Raw genomic sequence first — 26,443 nt, forward strand, 5'->3', positions numbered from 1 at the left:
CCCATCAAATCGCGTTTTGAGGGGGTTCCCCGTTAAAAATTGCATTTCAGAGGTAAAATACACATTTTTGGCGGGTTTCCCCTGGTAAAATACACATTCCAGGGGCTAAATATCACGTTATTGAGGTTGCTTCAACCAGCAGACATGAAAAACAACCCGCGGTAACAGTGTTAAAGTAGTCCAATTTGGCAACGCTGCACCCCAGCATTTAGTTTGAAATTTCCAAGGTATGAAAATGAAATTAAACAAAAAGAAAATGACAGCCGCAGTCACCGGCGCCTACACCAGATCTTGTTGCCGATCTACTAAATGCCATTTTCAAAGTGCTCTTTTGCAGACAAAAGGGGAATAACTGAGAAAGGATAAACTACTCAAACTGAATTCACTAACAAGGGTTTTGTGCGCCATTTCAAAGATTGCAACTATGAGGGGCTAACAGCTAGCACCGAGCACAACTATGGAAGCAGATTAGTCTCAAATATAATTCACGCAAAAAACACGATTCACACATGCGTAGACAATTTCACATGCATGAAACCTAATTCACGTACACACAAAAAAAAATTCACGTGTGTGAAAAAAAAAATATATTCACAAAAAGCAATTCACATGCGCAAAATAAAATTATATATTCATAAAATACATTTCACAAATGCAAAACACAATTCGTAGATATACAACTGTGCACAAAAACCTTTGAATGTTTAAAATGTACGAGTGTCTGAATGTACAAATCGTCATTTATTACGAGTCCACTCGGATTTGTGTGTGTGTGTTTTTGAGACTTTCCTGGCAGAGCTCTCTTCCCACGTGGGTCTGTCGTACTCTTTAGCCAATCAGATGCGAGCTTACCATTCAACCAATCATATCATAAGCCACTGAGAGTGCATTCAAGGAGCATGATTCTGCGCACCTTTTGCGCAATATGGATTAATTAGAACGGAAATTAAGCCTTTACATCAGTAATCCCATAGACAGTAAAATAAATGGACACAGCGACCCAATTGGAACTCAACTGAGACAAGTGAAGCCTATTTTTAGCGTTTTTTAGCACTTTCATTTCTGACGCGCAGACTCAAACTAAGCTTGATGACGTCAGCAACCTGTCTGACAGATGTAAATCTTCTAGTAGCTGTGCGTGCAAACTGCCATCGTTAATCTTGCAGAGACGGCGAGCTTGAGCGGGGAGTTCTTTGGCGTGAGTGAGCAGGAGTTAGTATTCTGATTAATTATTTTGTATAGTATTTTAAAATGTAACGCCAGGGCTTCTATGGGCTTCTCTCTTGACGTCTCCCCGATTGCCTGCGAGCTTCTGAATGCACTCTCAGTGGCTTATGATATGATTGGTTGAATGGTAAGCTCGCATCTGATTGGCTAAAGAGTACGACAGACCCACGTGGGGAAGAGAGCTCTGCCAGGAAAAGTCTCAAAAACACACACACACAAATCCGAGTGGATTCGTAGTAAATGACGATTTGTACATTCAGACACTCGTACATTTTAAACATTCAAAGGTTTTTGTGCACAGTTGTATATCTACGAATTGTGTTTTGCATTTGTGAAATGTATTTTATGAATATATAATTTTATTTTGCGCATGTGAATTGCTTTTTGTGAATATATTTTTTTTTTCACGCACGTTTCAATTTTTTTTGTGTGTACGTGAATTAGGTTTCATGCATGTGAAATTGTCTACGCATGTGTGAATCATGTTTTTTGCGTGAATTATATTTGAGACCAATCTGCTTCCATACACAACAAGTTATTTGGCCATGTTTACTTTTTAATACGGGTAAAGGGACATGGATTGACAGACGCACAGACTTTATTTAGACAGGTGATGTATATCCGATTGACTTGGAAAATAGCATGCATTGTCTGTGTACAATGCATGGATTGTATAAAAACATGGACATGGTGTCCGTGATGTCACCCGTAGATTTCCAAAGAGCGTTTTTGAAGCTCAAAGTGGGCGGAGCGGGACGGCTCCATCTTGGCAGCGGGTCACCGCATGTCACTCCCATTTAATCGAAAATGGGCAAAGAGGCGGGAGCTGGTTGCTGAAACCACGCCCACCTAGCTCGACAGTGGTGACAGCAGTGGCGATCCACCTGTCATGGGGAGTCTATGGGACTGACTTCCTTTTGGAGCCAGCCTCTAGCAGCCAGTCGATGAATTGCAGTTTTAGTCACTTCAGTGTTGGTTTCACGAGAGAGACCGGAAGGTTGCCGCTCAGTACAATGTGCCATGGGTTTCTTTTTTTTTTAAGTACTTTTTTTGTAAAACTTTTTTCTTTTTTTAAAAAACGTAACACTCCATAACATACTATATATGTATACTAATATAATATAGCCAAAATGGTTACCCCATACTACCTTTCTCCCCTCCCCCCAAACCCGAACATGCACCAAATATTCATGAAGCTAACATCACCATCAGAAGAACCTCAGCCGGACCAAGGAAATGAAAAAGGGAAAAGAAGAAGCAAAAACAGAGGAAAAACTAAATCGAATGACACGTAGCACATTAGCTGCATAGCAAGGACATCTTTAAAATATAGACCTAAGAAAGGGGCCCCAAATTTTGTCAAACATCTTTAATCTGCCTGCTCTAGAAAAACATAGCCTTTCAAGCTTGAGGAAACCATTTCAGCTAACCATTAAAAAAAAACTTCATCAAAATCACTCTTTTGGCCAGCACCATGCCAAACATGAGGGAGAGTTGTTGAGATTGCGGCCAAGTTAAAGCCTGGTCTGAATATCCAAATAAATATCTAAATCAGCATCAATATTAATCTCAGATTAATCTCTGAGAGTAAAGCCTGAAAATATTTTTCAAAAATTCAGATAGCTGCGGACAGGACCAGAATATATGACTGTGTGTTCCGTCAGCACTTTTACATCTACCACACAAATGAGAGATAGAAGGGTACAACCTATTAAATTTAGCTTTAGTATCATGTAATCTGAGCATCACTTTAAATTGTATAAATTGTAGTTTTACATTAATAAAGCAAGAGTGAATTCATCTCAACCCCTCCTGCCAAGTAGAAGCCTATATATCCTTTCCTAAATCCCTCTCCCAAGCATCTTTAAGGTGCACTGTAGAGATTGAAGAGTGAGAGACAAACATAGATATGAATTTGGAAACCAAATGTTTCTCCAATGGCAACTGTCTCAAAAGCCTGAGTATGTCATGATCTAAAGGTAATTTCTGAAGCTGAGGAAAGGAGTGCTAATAAAATGACGCACCTGTAGGTAGTGAAAAAAGTGTGACTGTGAGAGATCAAAAGTTTTATATAGATATTCAAAATCTTTTATAGATAATAGAAATCTTTAACTAAACTAAGTCCTTTGTCCCTCCAAGATGTAAACACTTTATCAAGTTGTCCAGGTAAAAAAAAATCATGATTATTACAGATAGGTAGATAGATGAAGGGATGTTCAATCATTAACACCATCTTTATTTGATTTAAAATTGTAATAGTATTAAGAGCAATAACATTCTTACATTGAATCTTTCGCAGCGATATAGATTTTGATCACAAGATCGCAGGTAACAAGCTGTTACCTACTGAACGGGCCTCCATATAAAACCATTTGGGATATACAGTATGTCTAACTGGTCAGCGGACATTTGATCATGCTCACGCCAAAACATCATCGCAATCATGTTAGCCGCCCAATAGTATTGACGGAAAGTGGGCAGTGCTAGCCCTCCCAGTTCCTTGGGATTCTGCAAGTGTGCTTTTGGAATTCTATGCATTTTATATCCCCAAATGAAAGGGAGGATCACAGAATCTAGCAGTTGAAAAAATATTTAGGCAAAAATATGGGTAAATTTTGAAAAAGTTACTAAAATAACAAAATAACCATCTTTATGTCATTAATTCAACCTATTAGCGATAATGGAAGAACCTCCATTTATCAATGGATAATTTCAATTTATTGATAGCCTCTAAGAAGTTAAGCCTATAATTTTTTTTTAAAATTTTCAGGATAATTAGCCCAGATAGGTAAAATGGTTATTGTCATGGTCTCTAGCTGGAGTTTCCGTGAGCTTCGCTAGAGGGCACTCAATTCCAAACTCTTGCCACTTCACCCCGGACTCCATTTCCCATAATCCATTGCCCGGACTCGTCATCAATTGCAGTCACCTGTCTTTCATCACCTCATCATAGGTGATTGAATGTTTGGATGTTTTCCAAGTTTCCTAGTTTTGCCCTGTCTAAAGCCCGAGACACACTGCACGATTTTCGGCTGTCCCAGACGAAAGATGGGCTTTGTGAAACAATATTGATGATTTCTGTGATCGTGGCTCCTAATCGTACAGTGAGAGAGGTTCAAAGACAGCCATTGTCACAGTCTTGCGACCAAAGATAGCCTACGATAATCTTGGCAGTGTCAGAAATTCAGCATGATCATGTGTTTGCAGTTATGACCCACGTTTACTGACCAACCAGAAAAAATGTGACATGAAATGTGACATTGTTTGCTACCTGCCTTTACCTTCGCCTGTTCCATGGATTACTCTTTTGCCATTGCCTTGGATGTTATTTTTTTGCTGATGTTTGACCCTGCCTGTTTCGACCACATTCTTATAATAAAGCCGGCTATTGGATCCCCACTCCATTGTCGCCTCCATCGTTACAGTTATCCACAATTTGAATGGGCAGAAAACTCAAAAATGGAACATCTAAACCATCTCTCAGAGGCATAAACACACTTTTCTCCCAGTTGACCAAAGAGCCAAAGATGTTAAGTATTTCCATTAGACATGGCACGGCGGTGGAAGGGTCTTTTAAAAAATAATACTGAATCATCTGCATACAAGGACAACTTCAACTTAGCCAAGGCATACCTCGGATCTCAAAATGGGTACGTAAGGCTAGGCTAGGTCAAAAAGCGAATTTGTAAGAATTGCTGATTTAGGAACCAAATAGAGCATTTTAATCAACCGCATAATATTTTCTAACCCTAACACAGAGAACATATAGCTCCATTCAATTTGGACAAAGGCTCTCTCTGCATCTAGGGAGAGGATTGCTGCCTTAGATTTTTTGGACTGATTATTATACAAAATGTTTAATAGGCGCCATGAATTACAAAAGGTGAACCTCCCTGGAATGAAACCCATTTGGTCGGAATGAATTAGTGAGTCTATATGTTTGTTTAAACGAATAGTCAAAATCTTAGCAATCACCTTCTGATCACAATTAAGAAGACTTATTGGTCTATAATTTGCGGGCACAGTATCATCTCTATCTTTTTTTCCTCAAAAGACACACATATGCTTCATATTAAGAATCAGGGAACTTTTCCAACTCAATAGAATGATTTAACATACAAAGTAGCAGAGGGGCCAATACAGAAGCGTTTGCTTTGTAGAATTCCACGCTATACCCATCTGGACCTGTAGCTTTCCCCTTAGCAAGGGAGTTAATAGCTTCCTAAACTTCACAAAGACTAAATGGTTCCTCTTATTCCTTTTTAGCACTCTTTGGAAAATTCACTTTATTGAGAAAGCTATGCCCCACCTCACTCATCTTTGAGCAATTCAAAGAATAGGGCTGCCTGTAAAATTCTGCAAAACAGTCATTAATCTCTTTAGGATGCGTTACCAAATCCCCAGTACTCTTATTTGATGAATGGCACGGCTAGCCTGCACCCACTTCAGCTGACGAGCAAGAAGCCAATCTGCTTTATCACTGAGTTCGAACTGTTTCTGTTTAAGCTTCAGTAATAAATAAGAGACCTGATCAATCAAAATCTAATTGTATTCATATTTCAATTTTAAAATCGCAGTGAGGTCAGATTGCGCTTTAGTCTGCAAAAAAACTTTGGAAGGAAGAATAGATTCGATCTCAGATAACCGCTTACGTCTTTCCTTCTTATTGTAAGATTCAAAAGCAATAATATGCCCTCTCATAACCACTTTCCAAGTTTCCCACATACAGGAGTTGGACACTTCTCCATTATCATTAGTCTCTAAAAATTGACTCAACCGATCAGTCAAAAATGAGGAAAACTGTTTATCCATTAGCAAATGAGGATTAAAACGCCAGCAATACTTTGGTAAGGACAAATTTAAATTCAGCGAAACCAGGCTATGATCCGAAATTAAAATGATATTTTGAATGGACAACCCCCTGAATAAGTTTGAAGTCAATAAATAAGTAGTCGATACAAGAGTAGGATTTGTGAACATTAGGAAAAAAAAAAGAGTAATCCCGACTAGTGGGGTTCAGTAGCCTCCATACATCCACAAAATTCATAGATTTAATTAGACTGTTTAAAACCCCAATGGATTGAATAGTAGGAGGAACTTGAGACGAAGAGAAGTCAAGATAAGAATCTAAATAGCAATTAAAATCCTATGCGATTATTATGTTAGTAGTACTGGTCTCCGGAATAAGCCCAAATTGTCTCCTGAAAAAACCCGGATCATCCATGTTGGGCCCATACACATTGACACACGTAATAGGAAAATTGTTAATATATCCCAACACATTAATATATCTGGCAGCTGGATTCGTCATTACTGAATGGGAACGGATTGAAATCGTTTCTTTTTTTTTTTTTTTTTTTTTTTGAGAAGAATAGCAACACCTCTTGCTTTAGAGGAAAAAGTGGCTTGATATACTTGAGAAATCCAATTTGCCCCAAGTCGTAGCTGTTCATTAGGTCTAATATGGGTCTCCTGAAGAAAAATTATATCAGCTGATAAAGAATTTAAACTGACAAAATTAATATTCATTTCCTAATTTTTTTTTAACAATCATTAATATAATAATCCAACTACTAAACCAGAACCTTTCAGTACAATCAGTAGTTGGTGCAACAAAGAACAGTTTAAGCAGGGGTTTTCAAACTGGGGTCTGTGATGCAAAGCCAGGGGGTCCGCAAAATAATTGGCTATAACGTATATTCGGGACTACAACTTACGTGTTTTTATCTTCTGAAACATGCTATGATTTATATTCCAAAGTGACTTACAGGTGCTGGTCATATAATTAGAATATCATCAAAAAGTTGATTTATTTCATTAATTTCATTCAAAAAGTGAAACTTGTATATTATATTCATTCATTACACACAGACTGATATATTTCAAATGTTTATTTCTTTGAATTTTTATGATTATAACTGACAACTAAGGAAAATCCCAAATTCAGTATCTCAGAAAATTAGAATATAAATTAAGACCAATACTAAGAAAGGATTTTTAGGTATCTTGGCCAACTAAAAAGTATAAAAAATGAAAAGTATGAGCATGTACAGCACTCAATACTTAGTTGGGGCTCCTTTTGCCTGAATTACTGCAGCAATGCGGCGTGGCATGGAGTCGATCAGTCTGTGGCACTGCTCAGGTGTTATGAGGTTGCTCTGATAGTGGCCTTCCACTCTTCTGCATTGTTGGGTCTGGCATATCGCATCTTCCTCTTCCCAATACCCCATAGATTTTCTATGGGGTTATGGTCAGGCAAGTTTGCTGGCCAATTAAGAACAGGGATACCATGGTCCTTAAACCAGGTACTGGAAGCTTTGGCACTCTGTGATGGGGCCAAGCCCTGTTGGAAAATGGAATCTGCATCTCCATAAAGTTGGTCAGCAGCAGGAAGCATGAAGTGCTCTAAAACGTCCTGGTATACAGCTGTGTTGACCTTGGACCTCAGAAAACTCAGTGGACCAACATCAGCAGATGACATGGCACCGAAAACCATCACTGACTGTGGAAACTTTACACTGGACTTCAAGAAACATGGATTGTGTGCCTCTCCTCTCTTCCTCCAGACTCTGGGACCCTGATATCCAAAGGAAATGCAAAATTTACTTTCATCAGAGCACATAACTTTGGACTACTCAGCAGCAGTCCAGTCCTTTTTTCTGTCTGTTGTTCAAGAGTGGCTTGACACAAGGAAACCGACAGCTGAAACCCATGTCTTGCATATGTCTTTGTGTAGTGGTTCTTGAAGCACTGACTCCAGCTGCAGTCCACTCTTTGTGAATCTCCCCCACATTTTTGAATGGGTTTTGTTTCACAATCTTCTCCAGGGTGCGGTTATCCCTATTGCTTGTACACTTTTTTCTATCACATCTTTTCCTTCCCTTTGCCTCTCTGTTAATGTGCTTGGACACAGAGCTCTGTGAACAGCCAGCCTCTTTTGCAATGACCTTTTGTGTCTTGCCCTCCTTGTGCAAGGTGTCAATGGTCGTCTTTTGGACAACTGTCAATTCAGCAGTCTTTCCCATGATTCTGTACCCTACAGAACTAGACTGAGAGACCATTTAAAGGCTTTGCAGGTATTTTGAGTTAATTAACTAATAAGAGTGTGGCACCAGGTGTCTTCAATATCGAACCTTTTCACAATATTCAAATTTTCTGAGATACTGAATTTGGGATTTTCCTTAGTTGTCAGTTATAAACATCAAAATTAAAAGAAATAAACATTTGAAATATATGTCTGTGTGTAATGAATAAATATAATATACAAGTTTCACTTTTTGAATGGAATTAGTGAAATCAACTTTTTGATGATGTTCTAATTATATGACCAGCACCTGTATATAATGCATTAATGTCAAATAAGCAAAGCATAAACACTTAAAAGTGGGCAATTCAAGGTTTATATAGCTTAATATATTTCTCATGTCTGTTTATGAGAAATTTTAATGAGAGTTTTTATTCATTTTATGAAGTGGTTCACATAGACCAAGACGGCAAGCACATTTTGTTTGTTTCCTTTATTTTATAAAAGCATAACATTTCACTCTCATTTTGAAGGTACACAAATAAAAATACACTGTTTTGAATGATGTCTTGCTCTTATCTGATGGATATCACATTTTTCCGCTAATATAAGGTATCCAAAGTTTTCACGCTGGCACCTGCCATTCGCACACAACAAATTAGTTCTAGCCTGCAACTTGACATCACAGCCTCACCATTAGCAAACTAAATGTGACAACTAAACCTACAAAAGGTATTTGGTGACTTTATCTGTCTGACTTTATTTTTCTGACGTACAATATGTAGGTTTTGCCGGTCAGCGTGAGCATGCCGTGGTGTTTTTCCAAACACTTTTTTGCATACGGGAAGGATGCTGTTAGTAGATGTTCGGATATGAGAGAAACACAAAGCCTTCTTTACATAAGTAGCCTAATAGTTTAGCAACCAAATGTTAAACTGCATAAAGATTCTAGCAGAATAAGAGGTTTGCAATCCCACTAAGTGGTTAAGTTTCAGTAAGTAAGTTTAGTTTGCTATGGACATAGCCATAGACACCGATTTTTGTTTCTTCCGGTGGGTGCGAAAAACAAGAATTTTATTTTTTCATAAAACACATTTTCACCGCTGTTTACACAAGTAAATGATAACCGGGCTAAGTTATCATACACATACTCAACAAATGCTTAACATATTTAAACATTTTAATTTCTCAGTAATTCATTATACTGGGTGTTCATTTTGTCTGGAGTAGCCTTGGCTATACTCCGTTCAATGGTGCATTTGATTAATTCACTACACAAAATTTATCTTGCGAAGTTAAATGCATGCATTTACCTAACAAATAATAGGCCTACACGCATTCTTTCTATGAGGGATGTGCTTCACTAAATAAAATTTAATAAATACCTGTTTACAAAAAGCACTTATTTGTGTATACACAGAACAAAGTTTGAGTTACACGTGGTATCTGAGGGAGCGCAGAGCCATGATCACTATATATAATGAAAAGCGAGCCTGCTGTAAGCCGAGAGATTTGTGCTGGTGCCCTCTTGTATTACAATAATGCACTCTCGACTTTTGCCATTAAAATAATGCCAAAAACTGCCTCAAATAAACTATAAATATGAGGATAAAGTTGTAAAAGCTGCAATCCATTTCTTATTGGTTAAAATGAATGAAGACTACTCACAGGATCGTCGCCTATGGTTTAAAATAAATGTTGTTTTTAATTATCGGCACTATAATTATTATTAAATTTTATATACATATATTCATTTATTTTTGTTCTGTTATGAATGGCACATAATTTTAATGATTTGGAGCAAGGGGAAGTAAAATTCATGTTAACGTTTATAATGTTTTTTTTTCCTAACATTCCTAGACCTATTCAGTATTTTAATTATTTCTGAAAGTAATAGTAAAATGCGACTTACACACCGTTGCAACTTATGTTTTGTTTTATTTTTTCTCCCTTGACCTGGTGCAGTTTTCTGGAAAATATGGTAAATTTAATTATATTATGCTGTAGTATTAAAAGAAGATAGAATGGGGACCATTTGCACCAATAAAACATTCATAATATGTTCATTTCTCCTAACCATATTAAACTATAGCCTTAAACACTGTTATAATTATGAGGGGTTCCTTGGAAAATCCTCTCCCCTGTAAGGGGTGCCTGGCTCCAAAAAGTTGGAAAACCCCTGCTCTAGGTCAATAATTATCAAAAAAAAAAGTTTAAATTTGAACGTACAGCACTCTCTTCCACCTTCAATAACACGACTGAGGTGAGGCCCTTGAGCAAGGCCCACAACAGCTCCCCAGGCACCTTAGCAAAAATGGCTGCCCACTGCCCCGGGTGTGTGTTCACATTGTATAAATGTGTGTGTGTATGCACTCACTGCCATAGGCGGAAACCCCGGGGGGGGTTGGGGGGGAAAGGACCCCCCCTACCCCCATCTGAGGGTAGTCTCCCCTAAAAGTATGATTAAAAACCACAAGCTTTCATTGGCCAAGGTTCGCCTATGAGGCCGTTTGACCGACATGTCAAACAACCAATCACAGTTCGTTTCATTCAGCGTCACATTTTGAGGTGTGGAAATGTCGCCACAATAACAGACCGGTGTGTAAAACTCTCGGACGTATTTGAAAGATTCTATGCTGCGAAATTTAAAACAGTGTTTAGTTGATCCCGATAAGTGCTGGTCATCACATTGTAAACACTAGGCTTTCTTCTTTTGTGAGGGGGTTACCGGACAGAACGTTAAAGAACGTGACACACACATTTCCCGGAAATCCTGTAGAATTCAACCAATCCGATGACGACTTCGACATTCCTGAAGTGTTTCTGCTTTTGTGTCCCATATGCATCAGATGCATAGCCAATGGTCCGTGGGCGTGACGTCTGAGGCTGAGACTAGAATCAGCATAACCACCCATCATGCCACTGTTCCCACCACTTTTTCTGACAAAGCTACGCCACTGAACATAGCAACCAATGCCTTAGCAACCACCCATAACATTTTAGCAACCACATAGTAATGCCCTGGCATCCACAACATCCCTGTATTCTGTGCCGTCAAGCAACACTCAAAAAATTGATAAGCTAGTCTTTGTCTGTTGGGTCCTCAGCTGTACAGTCACATATAGAAATATTCTTATATCTGGAGAGAGTTTGTTCCTTAAGACTGTTAACAATGTTTGGATCTCTAAACTCTCTGTAGATAATTCATAGAGAGTGTGATTCAGTATGCCAAAACACATAGCACTCATGTGTCTTGAGCGTCTTTTATTACTCAGGCTGGTGTAATCCGCTAATTTCCTCTACTGGAGACTTTTATCTGATTTATCAATGTCTTCCTCTTTCTGTCCCTCTGTTTCTCCTTTATCTTCTGTAGTCAATAAAGGGCTCGCCCCTGTCATCAGCGTAACAAGGCTGATTACCTGCTATTAGATCTCATTAAGGGCTGTCTGTATGGCGACACAGTCGTCCCACATTCCACCTGCCTGTCAACACCCAAGCCCATCTCTCAGAGCCTCTCTAGCCTGCCTGACGGCAAAAGGGTGGGCTGGAGATGCTGAAGGCCAGACTTAAAGACGCACACACACATAAAAATCTCTGTTCACAGAGAGTAACTTTCCATTCATGAGGCATGTGGCAAAATGTACTTCACAACCCATGCAACAACAAAAAAAGAAAAAAAGCATATACTCACACAAAAATTCCATTTAAATGTTTATGGCTTGTTTGCATGTAGATAGAGTTTTAGATGTGGCTAGAAAAATGAAGTGGATGGTAGGGAGTGTTTGTGGCTCATTGGATAAAAACATCAGATGATTGCAAACAAAGGATGAGAAAGTATTTAAAATAAATAAGACAATATACTAAGGTAAATATAAATTAATTAAAAAGAATTAAGAGGCATTTAAGATCTACTCATAAAGTTTGAGAGTTTTAAACATTTCTTGTTGCTTTGTACTCTAGTCAATAGTGTGAAATGTGAAAATCATAAACTTCACACTTCACATTAACCACAACACAAAACTCTCAAGCAAGACCTTGTTTATTCACTTTCAACTGGTGAATTTTTATATTTGCAAGGCTCAGTTTGTTTATGTTTTTCAGGGCTGGGAGGAAAGCGTGGATGCAGCCATCTCCCACCTCTTAAAAACGTGTCTGTCACGCAGCCCCAAAGATCAGGCCATCAGCTTGAGCACCGGCCCATTAACCATCCCAAAAGACACGTCACGCCTGAAGAAACACATCACGCTGCTCTGTGACCGCTTGGGCAAGGGTGGCCGTCTCTCTCTCACCTCAGAAGCCAATGTCCCTACAACCGTCATGATGCCAGGTCAGAAATATCTTACTTTGGAAGCTTTCATGCAAAGAGGGGTCATTTGAAGGGGCTTCGTTGTAAAACTTAAACCAATATGTTTAAAAGGAGTAGGGCAGGAGCTAATGGCATTATTTGGAGCCCAGTATAAAACCTTGGGGTACTCCATAGGCGATGCACACAGAGATAAAAGAGGAGTTCCCACTATTTAACAGCCATGGTTCTATATTTAAGACCACTTTAAATCTTTGCTACTCATGCCATACCAAGGTATTAATAATACTTTCTTTGTTGGAGCAGTACAGCACGCCCTCTGACTCCCACAATTTTTGGATAACAGCTTTGATAAATAAGATTGTAACAAGGTTACAGCTCCAGAATATGAACATGCTAAGAAGCTTTCATTCATTTTGTAGGATAAATTACATTTGTATTATAAACAGAACTGCCGGAATTATTATTTTTTTTATTTATTTTTTTATGGTGATTAACCAACTTTGATGTGTTTTTGACAGTTTACTCAAAAAAAATCAGCATGTTTAAAATACTTTTTTATGTGACAGCTCACACTTTTATGTGCACACTCACATTCAAAGCTGCTGGATTGTGTGAATGTACTTGTGTAAGTTTGTCTAGCTAAAAGACTCTGCATTCACATTATCTAATAAAAATGTCCAAAACAAAATCTGAAGATTGGATAAAGACAAGTTTAATATTATGGTTTCCTTCTGTTGACATTAGACTCAAGGTTTTTTTTTATTTATTTTTTTAAATAGGATATTTTGGATATCTCTTTTGTTATCACTCCATAAATTATAAAATATTGTGAACAGTCAATTTCACCGTATTTTAGGAATAAAATCGTATATAATTCAGACTAATGATATATGAACAAACCTTCAGAATATATATTGGAATAAAACTGGACATTCTGGTGTACATAAGTACTACTGAAGTGGAGATTTCTGGCTCAGTGCATGAGAAAACTCATTTTGAGGAAGCTGCCTTTAAACATGTAATTTAATTGAAAACTACAGACACAAATAGATAAAGTGTATTTAAATAATCATTTTCTGGACGTTCTCTTTCCACTAGCCTGGTATAAGACATGCTATGTAAGCATGAAAAAAAAAACTTAACCAGTGCAGTGAAAAACAGCCTTTGACCAAAGTGTAAAAATGTAAAAGTCTTGTTTTGTCTTTCATTTTGGTAGTAAACTAAATATGAAGACTTCTCATGTTACACTAATGCTATTGTAGTGATGTGCAGGGGCAATAAGGATAGAAAGAATAGAGCTTTACTTCAGAGGACACATAAACCAGAGATCTCTGAGGAATGTGTGAATGATTAACTCAGTGGGTTCTGTTATCAGACGCCTGTCCTCCCTGAAGTCTCAGACTGTCTCTCTCTCTCTCTCTCTCTCTCTCTCTCTCTCTCTCTCTCTCTCTCTCTCTCTCTCTCTCTGTTGTTTGGACACTGGGTGTGTAGATATTATCCTCCCCTCAGATGGTAGAATGTCTGAGCACACAGCGTTTGGTCAGTTGCCAGTCTTGTGGAGGAGAATGAGTGACTAATCTCAGAGAATCCTGTTTAAATTGCTTTTGTCTGATGGAATATGTCTGCAGGACGTGTTGCTTCATTCCTTCAAGTTTAAAGTCAAGCTCTTGACACTCTCTCATACACACTCTTGTGACCTGGCTGTTTTATCTGTCTGATTTGTGTCTTCCTGTCTGCCTTCCCCTCTGTGAGTCCTGTTCTCCCTCACCTGACCTTGCGTTGAAGTGATGACATCACACGGAAGGATTGCCACACTCCCTGAGCACCTGCCTCTGAACTAATGCATCAGCATTCTTAATTCTCATATCAGAGGGACCTTGTGTTTTTCTTTCATTTTTTTCTGTCTTTCTGTATTTAAGATCTTCTATTGAATGAACCACTGGAGGTCACGGTTTGTTCATGGAGCAGTGTTTGGCTCACTTGTTAAAGTCAAGCCATATTTTATGGAAGTTTTATGGAAGTTTATTTTTTTCTTGACAAAATTAAAATGGTAAATCAAATACTAGTATATATTTTTCAAGGATGCATAAAATTTATTATTATTATAGAAATTTATTTTGTTTTTTTAAATGAAAGTGACCATTGGTGACAATTTATTTTAGGGTGTAGTTTGTACGTTAATTTAATTAATATTACTCAGTACTTAAATGTATCATTACACTGCAACAAGGACACTTTAAAATAAAGTGTAACCCAAATACTCAAATGAAATACAGTTTGTGTTTTTGATATTTCTTTTTGTTATCACTTCATTATAACTACTTCCTTAATTAAAACTGTATTTAAAGGTTCAAATGACAGATTTTTACGCCATGCATCAATCAGTAGCTATGAGCAGAGCTTATGGGCAGACTAGCCAGTGCAATGGAGCAACAAATCATTATAGGTACCACATTAAGGCATTTTTAATAAGCGTTGTAATAAACCTATTCATTGTAATGATTATATATCTTATATTGTATGTGCATCTCATCTAATCAGTTGATTGAAATATTCCAGGCACATCAATCGTTCACTTTCTGTAAATAAAATCTGTGGCTGTAGAAGTAAAAACTCAAATTGACTTATATTTACTGCAGTTCAGTCGAAGATTTCAGCAGATTTCTGTTGCTAAAGCAGTGACCAGCTGTAAATGCTGTTAATGTGAAGTGGAAACATCTAGAAGAAACAACAACGTAGTTGTTGATAGGAGCCTCATACTTATGATGCAGAACTGCTGAGTGTTGTGGAAAGTAGCACATTAACATGGGTTTTACTACAATATCCTGACTATTTCTGGAGGAAATGTCATCACAAGAACTATTCAATGACAAACTAATTTCTAATTGTCCTTTTCCCTAAACAGGACTCCATTCTCAAAAATAAAACCCAGTGGCACAAATGAGGGGAGAGAATAAGGCAGGCCTAGGCTTTTTTAAAGTGAATCTTTTAGCTAAAACAAGTCTGCTTTTTCTGTTTCTTGCTTCTCTCATGAACTAAAACAATAAATGGAGCCACAGTTAGTTACAAGCTGAGACCAGACACTATTGAGTTGCTTGTTAGCAGATATCAGGTTTTGTTTTTGCAACATTTGAAAGCATTCTACTTGTTTAGTTGTAGGGGTAGTTACAGGTAAGTGTCGATCACGGACAAACCTTCCTGCTGTAAGTTTGCAGTACATTCACACAAATACCTGTGTTATGAGACCTCCGTCTCTGATCTGAAATATTACTCCTAAACGAACAGCCTGTTGAGGTCTGTGTAAATATTAGAGGAGGATTATGATAAGCTTTTCTCAGGAAAGTAAGCAGTCTCACTAGATTTGTCTATTTGTTAAAAAAAAGAGAAAGGGATTGTGGGTAAGAGGCTGGACCAAGAGACATAAGAGGCTGATTCATCAGTCTCCTTCAAAACTCCTAATTCTGGCTGATCCTCAGCAGTGAGTGTCAAATCCATCTGATGGAGTCCAGCAGGTGTACTCTGACCTGCCAGCAGTTTGGAGAAATTTTAAATATGTCAACAGTGTCAACTTTACACAAAGCACAAAGTATAATTTTACATAACTGCTCAATGTGTAGAATGTAAAGCCTGACTAGTGAACTTATAGTCCAAAAATCTTTTTTTTCTTTCTTTTTTTGTTAAAATAAAACTTTTTATTGAACCAACAATTTAAAAAAAATGCATGTGTTTTATATTTTGTATCATATTTGATAAATAGGGCGTTTATGGTATAGTGAGAATATGGAGCTCATACTTGAAGAGGAAAAAATTCCCTCAATTTTAAGTCCAAACCAAGCAAAACAAACAATTTGCTGCATATATTGTTATTTATATGGCCAAAAGTAAGATGGATTTCTGATTGTTTGTAATACAGTATAGTAGACTGTTTGCATTAAATGCATATAAATATCAGTTGGTACTGTATATCTCTCAATAAAATGTCTTAATAAGATGATATTTAAATACTTAGTTTTATGATCAGAGCTCTGTAGTTTTCCAGTGTAATATCATGATGATTAAGAGATATACAATAAATGTTCCTCAAAAGCTTGATGTATCATATTTGTTTATTAGATTCTAATTTAAGATTTAACTTTTGTTACTAAAACAGTCTGAACTATCAGTCAGAGGCAATGTAGAAGATTGTGTAAGTTTGTCAGCAAAGTTTTGTTCATGCTTATCATTTAAAATTCATGCATCAATGGAGTACGGAGTTATACTCTAACCGGTAACTTATTATTAATGATGAATATTTGTATGTTGTTTTGCAGCTGGATGTGAGTCCATTCCAGAGCCGATAGTTGAGCAGGAGGAGGAACCACGGCTGCAGCAGGACTCCGCCAAGTACATTAAAAAGAAACAGCCATCCAAGAGAATCAAGAGCAAGTCAGGTAAGACATGCGGCAGTCCCAGCACCTCAGAAAGCCTCACTACTGCACTGATTTAACAAGGTTGATAAGTGAAATGCCGCAAATTGATAAAAAATCTCTAGATAACCAAGTAGCCGTGTAAAGATTGTGAACAAGTCAATTTAGAGTCAGGTTTTGTGATATGTGAGGACACACTGTTTTGTGTATGTTTGTGTTCATACATGTTTAAGCAGGTCTGCAGCACATTCCTTAATTTGAATAATCCAGAACTGCAGACACTGTTAATGAGCTGAAGATTTGTGAAATGTACACAGAGAAGAACGATAAACACTCAAAAAGGGAAAATTGCCATTATACACAAACTCTGATTTATGTAAAAGTGAAAGGAGGAAAAGAAACTATTCAAAACAAGTAGGCTGCATGTCCTCTGGTAAGCTTAAAAAAATCTTATTAGTGTTGGAATGTGTGAAATGGATCGTAATTATCGACTAGTTCTTTGTAATGACTTTGAACTGTTTAAAATGCTGATGAGCTTTACTAAGATGTTTAATCCCATCAGGGTCCCAAAGAAACCTTGTTCTTCATGTCTGACAGCATACAACAACCAACTGAATAAAACGCTGCCAGATTTACATTCAATGATAGTTTTGAATAAAACAATACAATCTTTTAGTGGTACTCAATGGACATTTCATTTAACATTGTCACATGCAAGAAGCAATGTAATATCGTTTTATAGAAATGTCATCACAGGCACATTTTTCTGATGAGCCTGTGTTGTTGATTTTAGTTACTACAGTTACTGTTCCCAGATATTTAATATGTTTAGATTTCCATGGATCCTCAGTAGTGCAACCCAACTATTGGAGAAAGCCTGAATGCTCATTAGTTGGTTGTTGCTTTTGTCTTTGAAGAGGCAGATCTGCTCAGACATGTACCTCAGTCGCCAGCTTCCTTCTGTCTGAGTTATTAAACATGTACCATTTCCCCTAACAACATAGAAATATTTAGACAGAGGAAGCCATTAAACAGGAACAGTGAGGAAGGATATCTGATACAGTTGAAAGGATTCAAACATTGTCTGTGAAGGTAAATCAAACAGAAGCCAGTCTTTCATGTGTCTCTCATCTCTTTTAATACAAATTCAGAGTTCACATGTCCTCTGTGTATCTCACATCAGATCACCAGCTAGACTCTGGAGTAACACTATATATTTATAAACATGGATTGTTGGCTATTAAACACCCTAAATTCAGATCCATGTAATTCTAGCAGTGGCTTAAGGGCCGGCAGTGGGGCCCTCGCACTGGGGCCCTACAATATTTTAGAAGTTTTATAATTGCAATAACAGATAAAACAGCATACCTCACTGTTTTATGCACAAACTTAACAAAATGTATAGTAATAATAGTATTTATTGTAATTCTTATACACTAACTGCATTCAGTTAACTAATTTGTTTATCCTTAATGCAGCTTCATTGAATAAAATGCAATATTTATTCCCTGTCAAAGTGTGCAGTTTTTGTCCATAACAAACTCCAGAGTGAAATGACTTCACGCTAGCAGTTGACATGTCATTCTGTACTCAAATTTCAGGTGGTAGTCCAAAAGAGTGAAAACATCTATGCAATCTATGTTGTTGTTTTTCTCTAAATTACTTTATTCAAACCACATAAAGACAAACATGCTGAAAAATGCATCTTCCAACCTGGGTAAAGTCTTTGCGTACATTAAGATGAGTTTGGGGTAATTTGTAATTTAATGGAATACTATTAGAGAGGCACGGGCAGGATTTTGTACAGTCTCCAAAGTCCAAAGCTTCTCATTCCGTCACAAAATTCATCACAAAGACCATTAATTCTCCATCTGTGAACATGTCACAGTACTCCATCAAAGCCTCACAATGTTGCCCTTTAACAACAGAAATACTTTAGGATTTGACAAATTTGTCATAGATGGCAAAACCTTGGCCAAAATTGTACAGTTTGCCCCAGGCTGTAATAGCAGACACTCAGATTACTCAGTGTATGGAGAGTTTATGATGAGAGCCAGTAATAAATGGCCTTTACATGCTGATGTGTCTCATGATTACAGCTGGATTGGCTCTATATTTAGCAGATTTTCATACGGTTTCCTTTATAATGCTGGTGCTCTATCAGATAGTGCTGAAACCTGTAGATAGCAGAGATGAGAGGGAAGCTGATGCCCATATATGAGTTCCCACTAAACAGGCCTCATTAATCTCTCATTATGTTAATGTTCTCAGGGCAGCAGGGTAAATCTGCACAAGTTACTCAAGACAAAATAGAGCTACTCACATGAAGCACACAGGAGACGAGACTAATGTTAATTCCAGTAGAGTTTAAAAGTAAACTAGCAAAAACATTCTCTAACAAGCATAAAAATACAAGACAAGCAAATCTTAGATGAAAATGGTTTGTTTTTTTAATATTTTAGTCTGTGTCACAAAAAAGTCTAAATCTCTCAACTTGCACCATCTTGGTTGGATTTTTTCAGCTTGCTGCAGTGCATTATGGGATTTGTAAAGAATAAAGTGCCTGTCCACTTTTTCAGTGACCTTCCCGAAGGGATTTAAAAAAAGTCTTTGTTAAAGTGTTGAAGCCATGAACCAAACCAACCAGCAACAATGTAAAACACAACATTAAAAACTGATTTGAAAACTGATTTGAAGCAAAATAAAGTATTAACCAATCTGACAAGACTGTGTACTTGTCAAGAGAATATTTGTATGCAAATATTTATGTTGTTAGAGAGTGTGATATATTACGTCATTCGTAGTTATGTTTGGTGTTTTTTATCATAAACATTAAAAAAAAGTACTGAATGTATTTTTATTTTTATTATTATTGCAGATTTTTTAGATATATTGTTTATTTGTGTTTACTGCCCAACACAGTAACAGTGACTCACCTAATACTATGTATTTTATATAAATTTAAATATCAGCTATTTGTGAAAATGCCATTTTTTAGATCAACCAAGGTGACTGCAGATCACAGGTGCAACATGTTTGAAGAACAACAGAGAGCCTCTGAGGCAACATTTGAGTTCATTTGCAGTTTTGCTTGGTTAATTATATAATCGATATTATATCAGAGTTTGAACCCAGACTCTTTGCATACTACAAAATTACACCACTAGGCTATCATGACTCACAGTCTTAGTGCCAGAATTGTCACTTATGGCGACTAGGTGCATAATGCCTCTGGTCCTGAATTCTTTCTAATTAATTGATTTACCAAATGCTCAAAGTGCAAAGACCTCCACACTCCCACATGCTCATGAATTCTCTACATTACTGGTGGCAGTGTGGTTTTACTGCAGTTAAAAAAAAAAAAAAAAAAAACACATGCTTCTGATGAGGTTGAGAGTTTGGCACTGAACAAAAGTGGCTTTTGTGTCGTTTTTAACAATATACCTTTAAGTTCGTTAAAAGGAAGCGATGAACAGTAAAATATACTTTTCCAGATCCCAGCTGTCCAGTGGGCTGTAAACCACACTGCATGTGCTATCAGAGCATCAATGACTAACGTATGTTCCTCATCACGGTCCCCAACAGCTCATTGAAACACTCTGCTCAGGCTGTGCACAATCTGTGTGTGTTGTTGAAGTTTTTTTTTGCCAGTGGCTAAAATTTTTATTACGTGTGTTTGAGTTGATTTTTTTCTAGGCCATATGGTAATCTCCTAGATTAATCAGGTAGTCAGTAGTTTTCCAGAAAAGAAGGATCCTAAAACAAAAATCTTCTTTCTCTCTTTTCCCAGTGTGCACTGAAACACCCATGCACATGTAGTTAGTTCCCCCCAATTACGCAGTAAAAACTGGGATATGTTCCATCCTAAATATTGAGGGATGGAAATTAGATACATTTCCAGGTAGCGCTTGTTAAAAAAGACAAGAAAATGCAAAGCAAAAATGTGTTGATGGCAAAGCTGTCGACAGATGTGTTTAATTGCATTAATTAATTAGATCTGCTTCATGGCAACAGCACAGCAGGGAAAGTGTAAGGAGATTACACAAGCTGATCTGTTTGGAGTTAGTTGGCAGGACAGTCGGTGTGGTTTTAGTGGCAAGCGGCCAGCCATCACTGCGGACAGAGAACTCAGTAAGAAACCGCCCGCAAACACTCACACATTCCACATCTCCCGCAAGTTCTGAAATGAGAATCTCCTCTAAATCACTGTCCACTCCCTGACTCCTACAAGAGATTCATAACCTCCTAAAAAATGAATCCTGCTCCTATGTATATACAGCATATATTGGAGGCAATAGAGTAATTCAACAAATTATCAAAAGACTTAATTTTATATATATATATATATATATATATATATATATATATATATATATATATATATATATATATATATATAACATTTTAAATATATTTTTTCAAAGGAAACCCATTCTTTCAAAAATATTATTCCATTTATAGCCAGAATTTGGAAATACCTTGACTAAGCTGCTGTGTTTATTTTCTAACGTTAGCAAGGCCACACAAGCAAGCTACATTCAACATTAGTCACATTATGCACTGCAGATGTGAAAATCTGGTCCAACAGACACGTATACAATAAATACAGTATAGCCATTTTAGTAAAGTGTATATTTTTATTGTTTATTAAGTGTCAGTTCACCCAAAAATAAAAATCTTTTACTAACCCTGATATCATTTAAAACCTGTAAGACTTTTATGCATCATCAGCAGTGGTGGACAGTAACGGAGTAGCTTTACTTCGTTACTGTACTTAAGTACATTTTTCAAGTATCTGTACTTTACTGGAGTAGTTTTATTTTAAGTAACTTTTACTTTTACTTCACTACATTCCAAAGCATAAGATCTTACTTTTTACTTCACTACATTTCATAAAACATATCGTTACTCCTTATAATATATCACGTGCTCTGAGACGCAGAAGCGGTGTCTGATTCAAGAACGAAGTGATTCTTTTCAATGAACCTTTAAAATCGGTTCACAAATCGCACCAAACGATTCATTCACGAATTATAATGATCTGATTGCAGCTGTTCTCGAGTCTACAACTCACTGATTCAAATGAACCATTTAGTGCGAGTCTCCAGTGAACTCAATTCACAAATAAGAACCGGGAGATCTTGTGAGTGTGTGCGCGACTGATGCTGCTAAAAGTAAGTTACTAATGTTGAATTTTAGGATTAATTATTGTAACTGAAAATCATATTTAGGTCAAAACTGTCATTTGTTTGTGAACTAAATCTGCTGTAAAGGTTGCTCTATTTAAGCCCACTGAAATGCTTGAATGCAAACACATCAGCATTTGTGCCTCTTAGGTAAAAAAAAAACAAAAAACATTAAAATAACACAGATTAAATAAAATAACTCATGCACGTTCATCTTCCCCGCTGCCGTAACATTAACATGTTTATTAAAATGCTAAAATTAAGCCCTATGTGACGTCTGTTTTTATATTATTCATCAACAGTATAAATGTTTATATTGTTTGGATTAACTAGCCAAGTAGATATGAATGTTTATTCATTACCATACTGAAAATAAGTAAATATTGGGAGCTGATGCTAACTGTCTAACAAGCTTGCTGGTGCTAAGTTGAGGTTATTTTTAAAAATAAAGTCCAAATATTTTTATTCAACCACCTAGATATATTATATCTGGGGGGGAAAGAAAGCATGTGATGTTCAGAACATGGTAACTACAGTAATTATCAAAGTGGGAAGTGATGCCCTCTGGGAGTATTTGACCAGGGGTGTTTTTACACCACAGACAAGGTTTGAGAAAATGTTCTTCCTAACTTCAGGCCTTATTCTCATGTCATATATAACTATATATTTCTTACTGGTGAAAATCTGATGGTTAGATGTGACCCTGGAGCAAACAAAAAAACAAAAAACAGTCTTAAGTCACTGGGGTATATTTGTACCAAAAGCCAAAAATACATTGTATAGGTCAAAATGATAAATTTTTATTTTACATGTTCCATGAAGATATTTTGTACATTTCCTACCGTAAATATATCAAAACTTAATTTTTGATTAGTAATATCCATTGCTAAGAACTTCATTTGAACAACTTTAAAGATGATTTTCTCAGTGTTCTGATTTAGATTTTTTTGCTCCCTAGGTTTTCAGATTTTTGTATATTTGTATAATATTGTCCTCCTAACAGCTTATTTATTCAGCTTTCGGATGATGCAAAAATGGACCCTTATGACTGGTTTTGTGGTCCAGGGTCACAAATCTGTTTTCTCTGTTTTTTTTTACATCACAGTGTAAGCTTCACAGTGAACATTACTACATCACTCTCGTCAGCGTAGTCCATATCAACAACAAATATATATCTTGACTCCCTGTAGTGGTTATTTTGAGAAAATTCCAGGTATTTTGAGCAGTATAGGATTATAAAAAATATGTGCTATTATAAAATTAAATTAAGTAGCCTATATAAAATTGCAAAAATAAATCTATCTATCAGTACTTTTTTACTTAAGTACATAAAAAATAGAGTACTTTTGTACTTTCACTCGAGTAAGATTGAAAAAGGAGTACTTTTACTTTTACTGGAGTGTTATTTTATTATACGTATCTGTACTTTTACTCAAGTACTTGATTTGTGTACTTCTAAGATCTAAGAAGCTAAGATTTTATTGTTTTTATAAAAAAAATTTAATTAAAATTCAGTTTTAATATTTTGTCATATCCATCCATTATCCGTCCAAGTCTTCAAAAATTCCAAAAAGACACTATAAAATGAATCCATATAAACCAAGCTGTTTAATCAAAGTCTGCTGAGGAGACACAGATATTTTATATGATGAATAGATCTTCATTTAGGCTTTTATATAGATGTAAACATAAAAAATCAACATCAGTGTTTGGAAGCTCAAACGTGATGGCTTGACGTGTTTCTAGAAATTTTAATTGTGTTCTGAAGATGATTGAAAGTCTTTTAGTAAACGATGAAAAGTGAAAGGGTTTGCATAATCAATGACAGATTTTTAAAACTGTGAGCCACAGTTGAATATGCACTTGTTTAGATAGTAGGAAGCCCCTGATTTTACCTAAACAGAGCAGTGTTTTGAGAATGTCATAGATCCATACTGTTTAAACTCTTCAGGAAGTCAGCATACCAATGGCTTACTTATAGTTGTCTCTACATATTAACGTGGCATTGAAGTATTTAAGCATCAAAACAAGTACACATTACATCCTTCAATTAAGAATGAGGCTCTGGATTAAACCTGTGAGTCCCTTCTCTTCGGATCTATGGCTGCTTTGTCTGTTAAATCCACTTGCTGCTCTGTCCTGCTGACCGCTGCAGAACCGGCGTGTGAGTCAGCACATCTGATTAACCCCGCTCACCCTCACTGCAGGGGTTTCAGTAGCCTGAACTAATAGTACTGTTGTTAACTTTAGGGCTTTTCCTTCTTTTTTTTCTTTTTTTTTTTTACTTTATTTTATACCTTTGAAACTAATTACAAATGATGAACTAAACATTCCCTGACAACAGCAGTGACTTGAATAAATAAAAAAAATAAAATACAATAAAAAGAGTAGAAATAAAACACATATAGCATTATAATAAAATCAAATAATAGAATAGGGAATCCTAACTAATCAGTTTATTTTCACTGCATAAAGATACGTCATGACAGGTGTCGACCTTTGTATGAAAGTGTCCAGTTTCAGTTGGAGTTGGGCAGTCATATATTCCATTTAGTAAATAGATTCAAGTTTTTCTATCCACTGGGACATTTTTGGTGGGTGTGGCTTCATCCAGTTTATTGTTATGAGATATATTCTGCATGTATTCTTATTAAGTACACAATAAGAGTACATGCAGAATATATCCCTGGTTTTTAACTACACAAATCATGAAAAAAATGTCATGGTTGCTTCTGCAAATGTGTTTTTAACTTTAATGTTTGGTTTTGTTAAAGTCCGCATGAAATCAAAAATGTACTTTATTTACTTTACTAACGCACATTGCTAGTCTTGATGTAAACAATTAATCCATGCAAGTTAATCTGCTGAAAAAAATAGTTTATCTTCGTAATCTTTAATCAAAATCTGAACATTTACTTCCACTCTGAAATGGCATTCCTTTTCTGATGACGTCAGTCTGATGGCTTGGCAGAATGTCCTTAAACACGCCCCTCCAGCCGTTAGTTTGCCCTCTATTCAATATTCCGTTTCAGCTGGAAATACATCACTACACTGAAATAAAGTCGCAACTTCCAGTTCACGCGGAATTTAACACTGGTTAGGTTTAGGGTAGGGTTTAGTGTAGGTAGTATTTTATTTTCATATATAATTAAGCATTAATATTTAGTGCCTCTAATTAAACATTTCATTTCTGAACTTCCAGATACATACAACTAATGTAGATTCATGTTCATCTGTTTTGGATGAAACTGAATACACTTACAGTGGCATTTTCTGTACATTTCACATTGTCACAGAACGTGCAAGAAACAATGTAATATTTTGCAGAAATGTCACCACAGGCTTTTTTTGGGGGGGGTGAATTTTACATGGACATCCATCAGAAAATGCATTTTTTCTACTGTCGCCCTCTTCATAAATATGCTTTGATAAACTGCATTATTTTGATGAAGCGCTTCAAGATCAGATGGTGTGTTGGGTATTTTGGGCTGTTTAAGGTTGTCTGAGGTCAGGTCTCTTGGTGATACTTCCTGAAGCTATGACAGAAACACTGATCCAGGTTGAGCTTCCAGCCTCTATTTTTAGCCTCAGCTGTTGTAATTAACCTCACCTATTAACTCCAAACTATAAAATTGCTCTCTGATCAGCAGAAGGGCATCGTGCTGAAAGAATGACCTCACTGCTTTGCTGCGACATGCATCCGCCTCCAACAGTTGCTCAGGCCCTAATCCTGCTCCGATTGTACCTTCCAAGGATTAGAGAGCATTTTAATTTAGCCAATCAGTTCATCTTAAATCAACAAGGCTCTAAGTCCAGTCTGCCATGTCAAACACAAACAGCCACATGCCCTTGACCTCAAACACAAACATCAACCCTACTTGTGCAGCCACAGAGTGCAGTCATGAAGCTGGTGACACATTTTCTTAAAGTGGCGTGCAGTCTTTTATTTAGAACAATTCTTTGTATTATATTAACTGTTAGTTTTTTATTTTTCTGTTCTGTTTCTACTGTATTTCCTCAGTGGTTTTCTCACTTTCAGCTGTGAGAGAGCATTTTATCCGTGTTAGTGCTTTCTGACAGTTTGGAAGAGAGTGATTTAATCTCAGCTGGTTAATTTCACAGCTGAGGAGAGTGTAAAATCCCAACTATAATTAAGTCTGCAAAATTAACAGCCTGAGTAAGCCCTCATTTCTTTTTTCTTTTTCTTTTCACTTTCATCTGCATATTTCAATTATTTTAGATCACTGCACAGTTTGTATATGAAACCGCTTTTGATGATGCTTTGTCACAGCCA

At 36.6% G+C, this 26,443-nt stretch overlaps 1 protein-coding gene across 4 annotated transcripts in view; it reads left to right on the forward strand.

The window, feature by feature from the left end:
• LOC109106478 (protein PTHB1-like) overlaps positions 1-26,443 on the forward strand; it is a 114,116-nt gene that overhangs the window by 63,356 nt on the left and 24,317 nt on the right. For 3 of the 4 annotated variants that reach the window (XM_042740326.1, XM_042740330.1, XM_042740328.1), the window contains 2 exons: positions 12,353-12,578; positions 16,868-16,987. In XM_042740326.1, coding sequence (XP_042596260.1) covers positions 12,353-12,578; positions 16,868-16,987 — 346 coding nt within the window. Of the gene's footprint in view, positions 1-12,352; positions 12,579-16,867; positions 16,988-17,199; positions 18,344-26,443 lie in introns of those variants that run through there. The other variant, XM_042740329.1, reaches the window with a different exon arrangement.

Source organism: Cyprinus carpio, chromosome B16 (assembly GCF_018340385.1).
Source record: "Cyprinus carpio isolate SPL01 chromosome B16, ASM1834038v1, whole genome shotgun sequence".
Classification (NCBI taxonomy): domain Eukaryota; kingdom Metazoa; phylum Chordata; class Actinopteri; order Cypriniformes; family Cyprinidae; genus Cyprinus; species Cyprinus carpio.